At 32.9% G+C, this 17,113-nt stretch overlaps 1 protein-coding gene across 2 annotated transcripts; it reads left to right on the top strand.

The window, feature by feature from the left end:
- The first annotated feature begins 928 nt into the window (after nucleotides 1-928).
- LOC138134484 (venom allergen 5-like) lies at nucleotides 929-15,678 on the top strand. Of its 2 annotated transcripts, none has more exons than XM_069052781.1 (8): nucleotides 929-1,042; nucleotides 10,789-10,895; nucleotides 14,051-14,169; nucleotides 14,219-14,303; nucleotides 14,359-14,537; nucleotides 15,241-15,341; nucleotides 15,393-15,487; nucleotides 15,547-15,678. In XM_069052781.1, exons 2-8 carry the CDS (start codon nucleotides 10,793-10,795, stop codon nucleotides 15,624-15,626), a joined length of 762 nt encoding a protein of 253 aa, XP_068908882.1. In that variant the 5' UTR covers nucleotides 929-1,042; nucleotides 10,789-10,792; the 3' UTR covers nucleotides 15,627-15,678. The 2 variants fall into 2 exon arrangements, with proteins under 2 accessions (XP_068908882.1, XP_068908880.1); XM_069052779.1 differs by lacking the exon at nucleotides 929-1,042 and adding an exon at nucleotides 2,780-2,944.
- The last annotated feature ends 1,435 nt before the right edge of the window (nucleotides 15,679-17,113 follow it).

The raw sequence follows: 17,113 nt of genomic DNA, 5'->3' as shown, positions 1-17,113 counted from the left end.
AGAGCGAACGCCCACTGACAAATTTTACCCAGATCTGTCCCTATTAGTGTACCTGTCAATTAACTATCAACAGAAATCTTTCATTTTTGATCATTTCCAGAGAAGACTGCAGAAAAGGAATGTAGAATGCATGTCGACAAAAATTTCAAATATTTACAAGTCGATTAATTGCTAAACTCCTCCCACTTGATCGACCAATCGCGTCGATTCAGAAAAAGGTCAAGCACTCGGTGCACATCCGTAGAGGTCTTTAGCTAGTTAATATTTGGCAATTAGTTATTTTCTGCGTCACTGGGTATATGTAGGTATGCACGTATCAATCGCGGTGAGATTTAATCAATTAGAAAAACACGTGTACAAAGCAGAAGAACAAAAACTCGTAAATCAGAGTCGACGTGTGCTGTTAAATTGAAATTAAAAATTTATCATTTGTGATGGAGTTGAGTCCGGTAATTTTCTTAGCGGGTCAATTTGTTGTTGGAAAAGTGGGATTAATGCAGACGGAAATGCAGACAGGCGACCAGAGAATAAACGTGAAATTGAAATGCAAATTTTCGGCGTTTGAGGCCACAGTTCTCCGGAGTAATATTTTACGGGATGAAGAGCGAACTAAGCATAAACACTAACATTTGTCCTGCGTGATAATCCCAATAAAATTTTCGTTTCACTTTGAGAAAACACGATTAAAGGAAACCATCCTGTTTAGCAAATCGATGCATCATAATATTTTATAGCACAAATCCTTTGCCAATCTAACAGTGAATTATTGGCGATGGAAATTATTTTGACAACAAAAAGAAATAACCAAGTGTTGCATATCAGCGATAAATTTTCGCTCCATTAATTGCTGTGATTGTATTAAAAATAATATCATTGTTTTACGCAAAGTATATTAATCACCATCTTGGCGGTTCGCGACATATTCTTATTTTACAGTCAGTATTATATGAACTTTTCCTACAGCTGGTGCTAGCGATAACAACTCCAACGGTGATTTTCAATGCTACAATTAAGTGTACAATTACAAATTTAACGCCTGTCTGTAAGTATGGCTCAGTTTTCATTTATTATTTTTTTCATTAACGACTCTAGCGGTTTGAGCAAAATTATGACACTAGATGGGCATCTTTAATTAAAATTAAAACCCATGAATCTCGATATTTCGAAACAACTTGATCATAATGACCTACACACAGAACAAATTAACAAGAATACACTTGAATTTTTATTATAAGAAAATTCTTTGAAATCTGTAAACATCGTAAATTAATCGAAAACAGGCGTCGACTTAAAAAGTCATTATTTCGACATAAAAATTATTTTTGCACGTTGAAGACGAGCACGACACAGAAGTTGTTCGTACTTTCCGGAATAAATATTTGATGGCGGTTGGATTTATTTATTTTCTTTCGGCCTTTGATACAAATGTGCATATTTTGCCAGAATTGGAAACAGGTTAAACCCAACTGTTGGTACTAAGATTGCGCCAATTGATCACAGTGTCGGAAGCCAAGCGGTGTTAATAATTTAGGTCCAGATCCAGAGAGTTTCGAAACCTCACCGGAAATGTTGCTCGGAGGTGAGGAAGCTGTCGGAAATTCCATTCGAACGGTTCCACTCAGAAAAAATCTAACCCTCAATCGCGTATTTTAATTTTACAAGAAATATATCCACGTCAGACCAAAATCGAACACCAATAAATATTTCTAAATTATCGTTCAAGTAAATGACTCAGTATAAATAATACGAATGTTGTGGTCGACATCTACAGTGTGTCGCACTTGAGATGATATTTTCGTTATCAGTAGGAGCAGATTTTAATTTTTGTACACTCGTGCATTTTTTTTTCAAATATTAAACAATAACTGTAAGTTGTAAACCCATCCAAATAGGATCTCGTACATAGTGTCAATATTCAATATTTTGCTTCGCTTTGGAAATATCGAAAAGAGTTATCAAAAAAAAATCCCATTTTGATTTTTAGTAATGTTCAACAATATCTGTTTCAATTTTTGTCGAATAAAGAATAAATAGGTTTTTATGTGAAAACTTCTTTAGGCGCACCGCGACATCATTAGTTTCACCGTCACGCCGTCACGCGTCATGTCACACGCTCCGAGGTGAAAGGGTCATGCGAATTTCGCAATGACCCTGGGTAAATCGAATCAAAATTAGATTCTGAACAATGTTTTCTGATAACTTCTTTGGATCTATAACGCGAAGTAAAATATGTATAGAGAATTTGTCCTGTTCATAAAACTACGATTTTATGACTTGGCTTACAATTTGGAAATACGGTTCTAGATAATATTTAATAAAAATATGTAATAGAATTCTTTGCCTCTGTTTTTGAATCCCGAATTAGAAATACAAACAGACCACTTAAATTAATCTGTATAAATATTAAACGAATCTTAAATATTTGTCGTTCTCGTAAGACAAGCTAATTTTCGTATTTTCTGTATTCAGTATTAAACAGTTTTACCTTCAACGACAATTTTTTGCGTTCTATTCTCGAGTCGTATTTGCTAAATAACAATTTCTTGGTACTTAGTCATACTGCAATAGTTATTAACAAAATCAGATTTTTTTCGATTTTGTAGATAAGCAAATGTGAAAATTGTACAACGCGAATCCATCGCTACAGGTGAATTCTTGCGGCGTCAAATCGTCGCTTTGTTTGTCCACGAGTTATTTATTATAACAGAAAATATTCCTGCTTCTCGGATGTCCTTGCTATCAGTTATGCTCATACTTATAGGTATATAAGTTCAGAAACGAGTTGATGTCTTGAGTGAACTTACACAAGCCAGACAGATTGGCGACAGCAACTCAACAATTTATTCAAGATATACGCGTTCAGCATCAAAGACAAAATTATTGCTTCAGTTTGTTTTCTTGGGTTTTTGTGAAAGTGCTCTCGGATAGTTCTCCTAATAATCTAGTAAGTCGAACTGGATGATTAAATTTGCGTTTGCTGTGATTCTGTGGCTAGAACCGGTACCATAAAAAGTCCATTAATATATTTTTTTTTCAAACTATCTAGTTTCGATTGATTCGACATCGGAACGGTTTGTTAGTGTGAAAATTTCAAAGTCAATACAAGATAACTAATCAAAACAATTCCTGAAAAGGACGGTTTTAGATTGTCGGTGTCATGTTTCGATTAGGTAATGTAAATAAATCAACGCCGACAATGATTTATCGTGTGCAACAACGCGAATATATTTTCATTCACTTATTTGTTTAACTGTAAGCATGATAAATCATCGATAAATTTCTAGTGCCTCGTTTTCAATATAATTAATAATAATGTTGCAATCAATTATTTGCTACTAGAACGTTTACGAAGTGAGTACAACTCTGTCCATGCAATAATACAATTAATTTTCATAATGGCAAAAATAAACAACTGGCGATGAATTGAAAAATCTTCAGGCAGAGTGTTAATCATTTACAGACCAATCATACTGTAACAATAATGAACAAACAGAAAAAGGCCTCGCGTCTAGACACAAAATACAAAACAAATAAATAGTAATTTCGATCATATCTGACGTCTATACCCATTGTGTTTTTCACGTAATTCGCACATTTTGTTTGTCGTGTTAAAATTAGAATTCATAGATCATAGAACGTGAGGGAAACGAACAGGAGGGGTCCGGATAAAGATTTGTAAAAATTAGTCGTATTCCTGTCGAAACGGATAATGAAATTACAGGAACTGTTAAAATTGTGTGATTATATTAAAGGATCTGGCAACTTCGGTTTTAGAACTTTTTTCACCGTCAATAAAAGATTGTCTTGGAAAAGTTTGGCCAAAAGTTTCACAGTTACCTAGGTACTTACAATCAATATAATGGAGAGTTTTAATTCGTGTTTAATGTCAGGGTTTAAGTTACACACAGTGGAAACCAGTTATCCGAAAAAAATCGATTTGTTTAATTTCTCACCTGTGTCGGAGATTGTGTCGTTTTAAGGATTTTATGACCGTTTTTTGTTAAAAAAGCGTCATTGTCAACTAAAAGCGCTGTAAATTGTGATGTTGACAGATAAAAGTTATTCGTAAGTGTTTGTTTTAATTTGTAAATACACTCAGGTAGCTGGCGTTGTAAAATTGTTTGGTAATTTTTATGTCGTTAAAATGTTATCACTCATTAAGTTGTGAGGGAGTGAACAATATTATTGAAAATTAATTCAATTTCAAAGCAAATTCATTTTTATTTGGTATGTTTGCATGAAGAAAATATTAGTAATCAAAAAGAGAGTTAAATGGTAAATTTCAACAATATAATTTTTGTTTGGAAATTTATAGATTAAAAACTGAACTGTTTGGCAGTATTATAGTGCGGGCTAGTGAAATAATTTCACGGATGAAACGCTTTTGAATGTAAAGTGAAAATATATTTCAACCGTAAATTTGGGCGAATATTGAATTGGCAAATATTTTTCTCTTTATTTTTTAAAGCGGTAAGGTTACTGCACCATTAACAAAAAGTAAATTTAATTTTTGGAGTGAATGAAGTGTTGCAAAGTTAAATTAGGTTTATTTTTGAGTAAACTACACCTCCTCTTGTTTACAGAAAAAATATTACGTTTACTGAGAAATTTTACTCCTTTTAAGATCTACGAATATAATTTGTAGAGAGAATTGTGTTTGGGACAAATTTATTAAAACCTGGGAAATTTAAAATAAATTGTTAAAATGTTATTTTTTTATTTCAGTGTCACAAAGAGCATTTTGTGTAACTGAAAACAGTTGCATAAAGTTCAATTTGGTATAATCGTTATAGTGATTATTGAATATGGGGTTGGTATTGGTAGTAGAATTACTGTAAATGTCAATGTAAAATGTGATGTCAAAAATAAATGTATTATTGTAACAAAATTTGGGAGAAAATCGTGCGACACTCATTAGTGACCAATAGAAAAATTAGTTCACGAGCCATAACGATGGCAACAAAAAAATTTCTTGGAAATTTTTTGTAGGTAGACCAACCTAACTGTGATTAATAAGTGGAAATTTTTTCAGCCAATCAAAATCATTTATTTTGTTGTTGTCTTGGTTATGGCTCGTGAACTAATTTTTCTATTGGTCTTTAATGAGTGTCGTACGATTTAAAAATTTATAATTGAAGAAGCATAATGTCCGTGTCGTTGCGATTTTCTTACCGAATATGCCCTCATGCATTTCCAAAACGTAATTAGCCCTCGTGTTCCACTCGGGCTAATTAATACGTTTTAGAAATGCATTCGAAAAAATTTCCGGAAATAATCAATGCATTAGGGATATTATAAGTGACAATTTGAAATTTAATATTCAATCAAATGTCATTGCTTCATGAATACCAACCCAATGCCATTAAAATAAAAGTCACTAGATAATTATTTTATATTTTTAATTAAAAAAAAAAAAATAAATTAATGAAGGCGAAATAGAAAAAATAGCATGTTACACTCGTTTTACAACAGTAAACTTGTCTTGAACAACTCGTATAACAATATAATATGTACTATTTTTCAAAAAAATTCCGTAGGTAAATAATAAATAAAACATTAAAAACATTCTAGCTACTACATTAGTCTGGTAAATATTTTTATATTTAAATTGTTGGTAAATTAACGTCACTGTTAAGTGAAAATAATTTACTGTTTTACGTAAACAAACCGATAGTTAAATAAACAGTATGTTATACTATCCTAGAATCGAAAAAAAATCCCAATAAACCGTGCCTATCAAAGTTAGTTGGCAGTCCTAGTTTAAATACTGCTGTTGTCAAAGAGACGTCCTGTAATCTGTCAAATATGTACTGTCAAATACAGCAATATTTAAACCATGATAGTTAAAGCTTACTGGATTTAGTTTTTTTAGAACGCGTGGTATAGTCCATTTTTTACCCTTTTGCGATGACGTCATTATCTAGTAACTTTACGTATGTTTGAGCTAGGATCAGAAACAAATTTGAGTTGATCATAAATAACTATAAATGTGTCAAATTTGTTGACAATTACTTGTTTGTAATCAATGTAATAAGTGAAAGAAATTAAAAATTGTCAAATTGACTGGAGCATAAAATAACCTCAAAGTGACCATCAATAAATAAACGTGCCTTTTTTTTTGTTTTTTTCTGTTTCTGTCGTTTCAATAAAGAGAAAGCGACGAAGGAAATCGTGACGTCACCTCAAAAGGGTAAAAATTGGACTATATAACAGTATTATTACAAAGCACCGAAAGAAAATTTTCTTTTCCGAGCTGTATATACGATTTCTTTGACTACCTATTAATTTTAACGAAAAACTAGCTTTTTAAAACCTAATTTATTCACGTTTTAATTGACATTTACTAATTTTTAAATTACTAGTAGTCTGATAAATTTTAAAAATTCCTTGACAACCGTGAAAATTTATGTAATCATATTTGTTTATGGTAAAAGATGAATGATGATGACTTTTCCGCAGAAAAACCAGAAGAAATTACCGGCCCAGCAAATCTCCTGAAATTAATTTTGAAATTATAATTTTTTTAAACATAAAATTTCATAAACTTTTCAATTTTTATTTGATTGATGTGGAAAACACTGAGATTTTTTTTGAAAAATTATATCCCTTCAAAATAATTTGTATCATACAATCAGAAAGTGATTTCTAGTCTCGATTGTGAAAAAGAAGTAGTTGGTTTCAAGAAAATGTTAAATGAAGAGAAAATGTTGTTTATGCGAGTAGAAAGATTTGAGAGAATAAAACATTTTTTTAGTGTAGAAAAATCCGACAACTTTTTATTTTCTCGTATTTTTGTTTGAAAACCAAAGCCAATTTGTCTTGGTCGTATCGGTGTCGTATTGTTTGTTCGCTGTGGTCTCGATAAATGTCGAATTCGATACGTTTTTCTTCACACAATTTAAATCAGTCAGTATCATTGCAAATAGTCGTGAAATAGCTAGTGCGACAATTTACGTGGCACATAGCTCACCTTGGCGTGTTGTTAGTAACATGGTATGACAGAAGAAGCAATAAATTACCGAGAGGTCAGTCTGATTTCATCGATAAAAATCCATCGATTAGATTTTAGTTAATTTTTTATCGTCTTGAGGTTACCGCAGCCGCCACAGTTTAATACAGTCTGGCTCGGTCTCCCCGCCCGTGCGTTGTAAACCGCGTCTCGGTTTTCGTACTTTATTAGGACCGATAATTTCATCTCGTAAATTTCAGGCGTCCAATTAATTTTTGATTGAAACCGTGGCTTTAACGTGCACATAGGCGAAATAAAAGTCGACGGCTGTTTATGTGCGATACTCACCCTGTAAATAATTTATGTCATTCTGTATCCGGTTTGGTTGTTTAGTTTGCAATATTCGTCCGCACTCGACGGGGCGTCTCTGCATCTCGGCAGGCTGGCAGTTTCCTGAAATGAGCTGCTCTCTCCGACGATGCTATCGTTACTGGATTCAATTTTCACAACGTAACATGGTTAAGAGAGAGATTCGTGTCTGGAATATTGACTTTAGGACTCATAAAGTCTGGATTTCAAATAGTTCCATGCTTCTCGATATAATTCCAGGTTTTCATTACTCTATTCAATTCATAAGGTTTATTTTTGTCTCCAGAGCACGTCCGACGTAACTCCATTCGCTTTAATAACATCCACCCTACCATGTGTCATTAATACATTATGCAAGGACATACCTCAGATGGATATGTCATGTCAAACCGATTTTAATTTTTTATGGGGCGACGTTTTTGCCATTTTGATTCTTAGCCGGGGCGCCTCACGGACACAGGCTCTGAAAGCACATCCCCGACCACGACATTCCAAAATTCATTTCAACTTTTTTTACTTCACTTTGACACAAACATACCGCAATTTACGCTTTCGCACATTTATTATTCTGTCAATGAACAGTCTTCAGCAACATAAATTTAGATTTTTTTGTCTAAGTTTCTAAGTTTTCCATGTAATGCAAATAGAGTGTTTGTCGTCTAGCTCTAGACAGAACGTAAAACAAGAGAATTATGTTGAATTAACTTCTAATGAAGGTGGCGATGCTAAAAACAAACAAAAAATTGAAGAAAATTAAGAAAAAACAAAATCCTTGTCAACAATGATGAGGTTCTAGTTATAACAGAGAAGAATAAGATTTATTTCAAAAAACACCAAAGTACGTCAGTCATTGGCCAGCAAATAAATGTAAGGATATTAAACGATGAACCACTATTGCATTATAAATTCTTTATAATAATAGCGAGCTAACTTTATTGATATCTCTACAACATTCATAAATGTCATAATGATATGTAGGTATTTATACCTGAACAATGTTTAATTTTTAATTAAAACCGACCTCCTTAAAAATCTCAGCTGTTATCACAAAATTAATCTTTTACGGTGTAACCTATTTTAATAAATTAGAAAGATAATAAAAATAATTAAAAAAAACACATTACACAAAAATAGTCTTGGAATTATAGTATTTGTAATTTATAAATATAATAATAGCATTTGATTTAGCAATTAATCATGTAATTCGCACACAAATTTACTTACAATAGAAAACACATTCTGGCCCTAGTTATCAATGATATAACGAGTGATAAATAAATCAAGCAGTCGTGTTTTTCATTCTCTTTTCCAAACGTAAGTCGACGTTTTAGTTGGCATGTCCTTCACATACATAACCTCATTTTGATCATTCTTCATTTATTATAATAAAGGAGAAATTGAAGTTTTCAGATCATTTTATACTATTTCCCTCAGTCCTTCGACGATTTCTGGAATTCGCATTGATTGTTGCCTATTTCCATTCTTTCGTTCTACACTTCCTGTTTCACGAAATATTTGACAGCTGATGATGCTACACGCCACACGTTAACGAAAGCAAAAGTAAGCACCAGGCAACTTCACCACAAATTTATTGAATTCACGTTACTTTCTGTCGCAACAATTATTCTTGTTGACAATAATTGTGATTTATATTTTATACTTAACGCGGATAGTGAGTCTTTAAGACACAAGGATTTAAAATTTCTCTTCGTCTTAGAAAAAACTTGTATTCAGTTTGTACTCAATCAATAATAAATATAGAAACTTTTACGCAATGATATAATTTGTAAATGTGACTTTCCCGCTTCTGAGGCAAACAGAGAACGAAGCAAATAGTCCTTCTTGATCTATTTTATTACGATAATTCTCTATTAACTCTAACAAAATTTTGTTGATGAAATCTTCTGAAAGAGATCTATCTTCGTGTAGACATTTTTTTAAGTCAACAACCCGTAAGGATGAAGATGATGTTTTGTGAAATTAATTTTTTATCTTCTTGAACAACTCAAAACGTTGATAATTAATTCCAAATTTTTGTAGTAATTATAGTGAATTTGATTTTTGTTCGACACTGTCAGAATTTGAGAATTTTCTCCTACGAAACGTCAAGTTAATTTTAAAGATTTTAAGCGATTTGGAGCCTTTAAGGGGGTTGTCGAACAAAAAAACGTTGTATTCAACTCGTTCTTGTGTAAGTTGGACTTTTTTTGACACTCGTGAGCCTTTAAATCGCTCGTTCCACTCGCGTTTTAATCTGGCCCACTCATACCAAAAAAAGCCCAATTTACACACGAACTCGTTAAATAAATCGTATTGTTTGAAAATCTTAGTAAATGCGCATTTGCTTGAAACAATGTTCAATGCAAATTTTTGACTAAATTGCTGCTTTAATGGCTGTCTTTAGTGTACTCGTATTGTGTAAGTATAATAAAACTTTTATTGTCTAGAACAATAAAAAACCATTCTCTACTTATTGATTATCCAACAACTTAAATGTAAACATAAAATGTTTAATACTTATCATAAAATTTACTTTTAATTTTTTTATTTAAACACAAATTTAATTCAAGTTGTAAAACTATAATATTCACAAAATCAACAAAGCAGCATTTTGCATTTTTGCGGGTTTCTGTAGTAGTGAATTCAATAATTTGCTATCTGCTAACTTCATTATGATGTAAGTATTTATTTTAAAGAAAAATGATCTTGTAACCGCTGGTCCTTTGCTGATTATTTGATTTTTATAGTTTTACCACTCAAAATACTATACAGGGTGTATCTGAAATACGTGTGTTAATTTTAACTAGTGGAAGAACTCACCAATTTATGAAACTTTTCTCTATAACATTTTGCAAAATTCTCCGTTTCTGTCACAACAGACAAATTTCGCCGGGTATACACTTTGATGGCTAATTTATTCCAAATTTTAAATCAATTTGGAATGCTTTTTTGTAAAAATGTTATAGAGAAAAGTTTCAGAAATTGAGGAGTTCTTTCACTGGTTAGGTAGACACCCTTCAGTGGATATCACTGAATTGAGGTAACGACAAAGCTTCTCTAAATAATAGGTAAACACAACGTGCGTGTATGTCGCAGCAAAATAAATACCACAAATTTTCCATTATTATGTTTCTGTTTATTACAATTTATTATTACATACATACTATATTTTACAATCATTAAAAAAATTATTACACTTATTAAACACTTATAAATTTTCTGTTTAAGTTACAACGATACATACTTGACCAAGTAAGGTGTAAAAAGTGGATTTGGTGGTTCACCGTGACTGCAACATTGTCAATTTTGGTTTCGTATCAGTGGGAATTAAATATTTATTTGCAGTCACCTCAAACAACAATGAAATATTCATGACAAAACACAATTGAAAGCTACCACATACAATCGACCCCCAATGTTAATCTAAATGTCGATGATACATGTAAAAATTTAATTCCGTTTTTTTTCAGAATCATGTTCTTATCAAAGATCAATGAATGCCGGTTCCTGCTGGTCGTTATAATTGAAATGGTACTAATTGGGAGCTGTTGGTCGTGCGGCGGAAGGACAATAATCCGTAAGTAGCACATCTCCGTCACTTTTCTATTATCGTTTGAATTTTGCAAATCCATTAAGTGACGGTTCCGCCGGTGGTGCCGTGTTAAATTAGAATCCCAACATTTTAATAGACTATTAAGTTAAATACCAGAATGTCGTGATGAAAATTAATGATGCGTCAGGGTTTCTTGAAATGTCTTTTATCCGCATGATTGATAGCTTCATTACGGCAGATTAAGATGTCAGTAAATCAACAAATTATCGTGGCATTTAACAATTTGTCTTCGACGGGAGAAGACCTGCCGTCACCTATGGTGGTTCGTTTTAAAGCGCCTATTGACCTATTGAAACCTCGCCCTCGCGACAAAGAAATTTCTTTGCAAGTGAAGAACAACGGGCTTGGGCGAGCGGTGATGGCTTCATTTGCATATCAAAAGAAACGCACCATTATTGAATAATAGACACTTCGCTGCCAAAGGTATTCTTCTCATCGTCAAATCTCAGCTATTGAGTACTACAACTCCGAACAAATAAACCAATATTGAAATAAAGTATGAACAAAGTTATACACGCTCGTTGATAGTTGTCTGCTTATTTAAACACACGTGACTTCTTTTTAATGACACTCAAATTGAAAGGTAACAACACCTCTGAACAGATAATAAATGGCGACATTTTGTAACTGAGACAGACACGAAAACGCATATTTAATTTTAACAAACATAGTTTGACAACTGCTTTACACAACTGATTCCGACGCCGAATTATTCATAATCGACATTTAAAGAAGGTTTCAGCAGTTACATTTTACGAACGGCCATGTCATCTTTTATAACTGATTCCATTATTCCAGTGGAAATAAGATTAGTTCCAGTCTTATTGCTATAACAGTGTATTGCTAAAACTAAAGCTGACGCACGTTTTGACGGCAGTTTCGTTTTTCGTATCGTCGTCCTGATGATGACAGCTTTGCTGTTGAAACGCACGTTTTTGTAATAAAGTGTATTTGGTGCAAGAGATCAATGACGTATTTTAGAATTTCTAGATCAACACAAAAATGACAGTTTAGGTTAAGCCGTTACTTCACACGTAAGTATTGGGTGATTCAAAATGATTGTGGCCAAGTATGGCAACTATGTAGGAAAATGTATGTGGCAACTGTGTGGGTAGGGTAGAGTTGATATTTCTTTGACAGTTCATAGTCGCGCAATTTTGAAAACTGTCAAATCAATGTGTAATGATATCAAAAAAATCAAATGCACGCTTATGAAATGTCATACAAATGACAACTCTACCTCATCCACACAGTTGCCAGATACATTTTCGTACATAGTTGCCATACTTGGCCACAATAATTTTGAATCACCCAATAGGAATTGCGCATGCGCATCTTGGAGATTTTTTCCCCACGACCATTTCTAGGCGTGCCCAAACGATAACAAGAATGTTTGTTTATCGAGACTAACGTAAAAAAATGATACACATATCACTTATCTTATAATTGCAATTGTCATGTGTCATGTTTGTTTTTCGTTATTCAAAGTAAATTCATTAACATCCATCAGTGGTACACGTTTAAGTTTGCCGCTACAAGAACTTCACAATTTCCCGATTCCCCAAACAAACTCCAACCAACAAAATTCGAACTAAACACAACTCCAAACATTTCTCTCGAAACTTTATGGTACACTAAAATGCATTTGTTGTAATTCACGTTGCAATTTTGTTTATGGAAACGCTCCGATTTCCACGAAAACCGAAAATTTACATAAATTTAATTAGACTGTTAAATGCAAAAACCTAGGGTGCTACAATAAAAAAAAATTAAGATTGGATAATAAACCGTGTTCTTGTTTGATGTGGGAATATATTTTTAATATAAATACGAGGGAATATCCAGTGGGTTTATATTCACATGGGATTTTCAGGAGTTCCAATTTGTTCATTTTTTTTTCAATAAGTGCACAATGTATTGTGCAACTAAATCTTCACACATTCGTCCTAAACTAAAAGAATTTTTAAAGATATTAATCTTAAGATTGTTTGTCTTTAATCAAATTTAGAAAATTGAATAACACCCACTGGCTTCACCAGATAAATCAATCTGTTTGGTGAACAGCTTGGTCTGCTACTGATTAACCAAATCTTATTAGAAAAGATGAGTAACACAATTTAACACTTAATGCAAAGAGGTTTCGATCTATTCAACTTGGTCTTTGGAATTTGCTTAGATAAATAAAGGCCTTTTTCAAGTAATCAATGAATTAGTCATTACGTTAGTCACCATATTCTACATGGTAAAGTAACAAAACGTGCAAGGGTGGTTTTTGTTCTGTTTAAAAGAAGCGAAGCAAAAAACTAAGACAATTCAAGCAATTTGCTCAACATTGTCATTTAAAAAACATAAACAAATTTACCGTAAACATGCTTTGATATCTTTAGAAAAAAATGTTTTATTCTCTCTAAGCCACAACCAATAAAATGCTCCTCGGGATTCTACAGCTTCTCCTGTAAAAATTACTGAAGGAAATTTTCAAACGTGGTATCAGTTAACACCTCGTATACGAGTATTAGAGACAACGAAGAACCATCGGTTCTCGTACCCTGTCAAAAAGGTGTTCATATTAAACCTGTCATGCATTATTATTTATTATTTACATGGTTGGTTTACAATATAATCAATATTTTCAATTTATATATGTTAGGTAATCTTCATTATTCTGACCTTTCTTCAGTGATCTAAGTTATGTAGATATGTAGTAGATCTTACAATTAACACAGATGAAAATTATTTTTTCGACAAAACGGAAAAAAAATACAAATAAGGAAAACATCAGAGGACTAGATGAATTTTGATTAGTTGTTGGCATCAAAGTTCCAAGAAATAACATACCAAGAAATAGTTTGTTTACTTCTCACATAGCTCTTAAAAAAACTTGCGAAATTTAGAAAACTTTGCTTCAGACTAAATTTTCAAGAGCAATAATTCCAACAGATGACACGAGTTCCTTTAACTTCTCGTTTTTTTAGAGTTTTCCCTAAACCATTTGTAAGACTCTTTCTTGCACCACCACTAGCATTCATCACATATGCGTAGTTTAGAAAAAAAAAACTATTTAACCAATGTACAACGTGCAATTTCAATTGATCTCATTCCGGTGGTTAACATTTCAGACACTGGAATCACAGACTACGACAAGAAACTATTGCTAGACACCCACAACAAAATACGACAGGTCGTAGCTATGGGGGCAGTTGCTGGTCAACCCCCTGCCGCAAACATGATGGAATTGGTAATATCAGCTCAAATCTTTGTGAGTTACTCGTCACTCTTATTTGCAGACCTGGAGCGACGACCTGGCCCGCGAGGCCCAAAAATGGGCGATGTCTTGTTCCCCATACATTCACGATCCCTCAAGACACTTCCGTAATACTGATTCCAGCTATTTTACTTCCACATCTGACAGTTGTGCCTCTTCCAGATGATTCTTACGTGGGACAAAATTTGGCTACGAAGTGGACCACACGGGCACCGACGACTTTCTACGACATGAACCCAGATTGGATTACTGATGCCCTGTCGAAATGGTTCGCTGAATACGTAGACTACAGTTTTAGCGGTTACGGTTACGGAAATGCAGAAACAGGACATTACACGCAGGTAATGCATTTGTTTGATTGTCCGATTGTTGAGAAAAGTAGTCTCTGGTCGTTAATTATGGAAGAAACGTAAATAACAAAATTAACATAATATTGTCGTTTAGTGTATTTATGTAATGTAGTTATGGCTATAAGATTTCGATTCCGTCTGGCTGAAATTTATGTCGTCGGATCCTGACCGGCAGCAGATTATTTCAGATTATTTGCGTAATTTTTGTTAATGTCTTTATTAAATATTCAAATTGCTTTCGGGACATGATGGGTTGAAACATTATCACCGATAATGTATTCAAGCCGAAATATATGTCCACACTTGTAACGTAATGTGCCAGTGGTACAACAGCTTGCCATGTTATGTCTATTTCTTTAATAAACAGACAACTCCACTCCAATTTGTTCGACTTTGTGTGCCCCCCAGTACATTTGAGAGTGAGTGCTTATTCACCAATAATGCCATCTCTCATCCGCCAGGGACTTTCATTGTTGGGGGAAATATCGAATTCCTTTTCGGACTGTCTAAGAAGTTTTATAGCTAAAATATTATTGAAACAAAAGACGTTTCATCCTTTATAAAAACAGAAATATGATTTTAAACTAGGGAATCGACTTTGGAGATCAATCTTTTTTATTCCATACTCTTCAAATTATATTACTGTTTGTGGTTTACTTTTACTTATCTCTACACTTGTGTGCATAATTTTCAGTTGATTTGGGCTGAAACAACTAGCGTAGGTTGCGGATATTCATACTACTTGGATACACAAAAACGATACCACAAGAAATACGTCTGCAATTATGGACCTAGGTATGTTGAATCTGGCAAATTAGTTAAGTATTATTATTTATATGTCAACAGTGGGAACGTGCAAGGTGAACAACCTTATGAAAAGGGTTATCCTAATTGTTATAGGCATAGATTAGAGGACTCGAAGAGTTATCGCGGCTTGTGTGGTAACTAAAATATTCTCTGTAGCTTTATTAACGAATCAACTAACTTCAGTTTATTTCAGAAAAATCAGAAAAATTCAATCGCCACAATGACAACGACAATGAAAATTTTGTATATCGATTTTATAATTATTTAGGATAAAATTAAATCATGTACACTTTGCAAATATTGTAAATATAACATATTGGAGACATTTTCTTAATTATTCTGTGAATGTTGACTGTTTAGAATCTACACTCTTACAGTACAGTAATGCTTATTATTACATATTAAAAGTGCATAATGCCTCAACAATATAGTGTAACGTAATTGAAGGCAATAACTTTGATTTTCTAAATGCTTTTGCAGCATACATTTTAGGTTTTTATGAAGTTTTTCTAAATTAAAGAAATAAATCTTAAAGTGAATTATAAAGAACCTTTCATTGTTTGACAAAAAAAAAGCGACAAAGAACGTAATTGGAAGCAAGAGCAACAAGCTGGTGATATATTACCAATTTAATATAAAGCCATAAAAATTTGTGCGCCAAAATAATTTTACAAAATTTTAAATTACATTTTCTTTTTTATTAAGAATTACAGACTTAACACAGGACTCGTAAAAATGCAATTATGGACTTAGGTATGTTGAATCTGGCAAATTTTCTTGGAAAATGCTTCGATACAAATTTAGACACCACTACCGACATCTAGAATCCAACGAGCTTAATAATCTCCAAGCTTTCCGGTTTTCCATTTAATGATTTTTAAGTTATCGGTGTTTCCATCCAGAAATACAGGTGGTTTATTTCCTCTGTACAGAGCACTGTATACATCCTTAAAATATTGTATCCAAACTGCACTCTTAAAGATGATTTCTATAAATAAATAAAATAGATTTGTTCTCATTAAAGAAGATCAAATTATCCATATTTTACTTATTTTGGAAACACGTGCTTTTAGAGAAAAAATTAATGAAAACTGTTTTAATAGATAGTCAATAGTCGATAATTGTTGAATCTTTTATACAGCGCTGCCAACTTAACCATGATAGTAATGGTTTATCTGATTTATCTTTTTTTCAGTCGCACCCTCTAGGATTTGTCAACTAAAAAGACAAACCACATTTGGAAAATAGGGAAAAAACCATGGATTGCTTGTCCACAAATTCATATGAACAGTGGTTATTTAACATATTTTAGAATGAAGAACCATTGAAGAACGATAACTTTTTGACAGCAGATAGTATTTTCAGTTGTATTACTGATGTTCGTGTATCCGTATTAATTGTGCTGTTGTAATAATTTGTGCACTACGCCGTGACTTATGCTTTAGCATTTGTAGCCATAATTATTTACTGTAGAAATAAAGATTTATTACTAATTATTTTCTAAAAAGATAAACAACGAGTGAAGTATTACTAAACTGTTTCATCAGTGGTTAAGAATTAGATCCAAGAATAAGAATGGGAGTGTACAGTGGAGACACAAGGATTCGCCGTCTCCTCGAAACTCCGATCAACAGCCTCAACAGCAACATTTTTTGTAATCTTGGAGTGTATTAATTGATTTTTTGTTTCGCGGACAGAGTGCAAAGAATGATGTATGTGCCAACTCAATTTACAAAATAAGTAAAATAGAGAAAAACTGA

This window comes from Tenebrio molitor, chromosome 7 (genome assembly GCF_963966145.1).
Source record: "Tenebrio molitor chromosome 7, icTenMoli1.1, whole genome shotgun sequence".
Lineage (NCBI taxonomy): Eukaryota > Metazoa > Arthropoda > Insecta > Coleoptera > Tenebrionidae > Tenebrio > Tenebrio molitor.
Note: the sequence above shows the minus strand (reverse complement) of the source record. Positions and strands in the feature narration are given on the sequence as shown.

Excerpts from the sequence above, each read along its gene's own strand:
- LOC138134484 (XM_069052781.1), top strand. The coding sequence starts at position 10,793 with ATGTTCTTATCAAAGATCAATGAATGCCGGTTCCTGCTGGTCGTTATA. Across the intron at positions 14,538-15,240 it reads AAACAGGACATTACACGCAG|TTGATTTGGGCTGAAACAAC; the intron begins GTAATGCATTTG and ends CATAATTTTCAG. Across the intron at positions 15,488-15,546 it reads GAGTTATCGCGGCTTGTGTG|AAAAATCAGAAAAATTCAAT; the intron begins GTAACTAAAATA and ends AGTTTATTTCAG.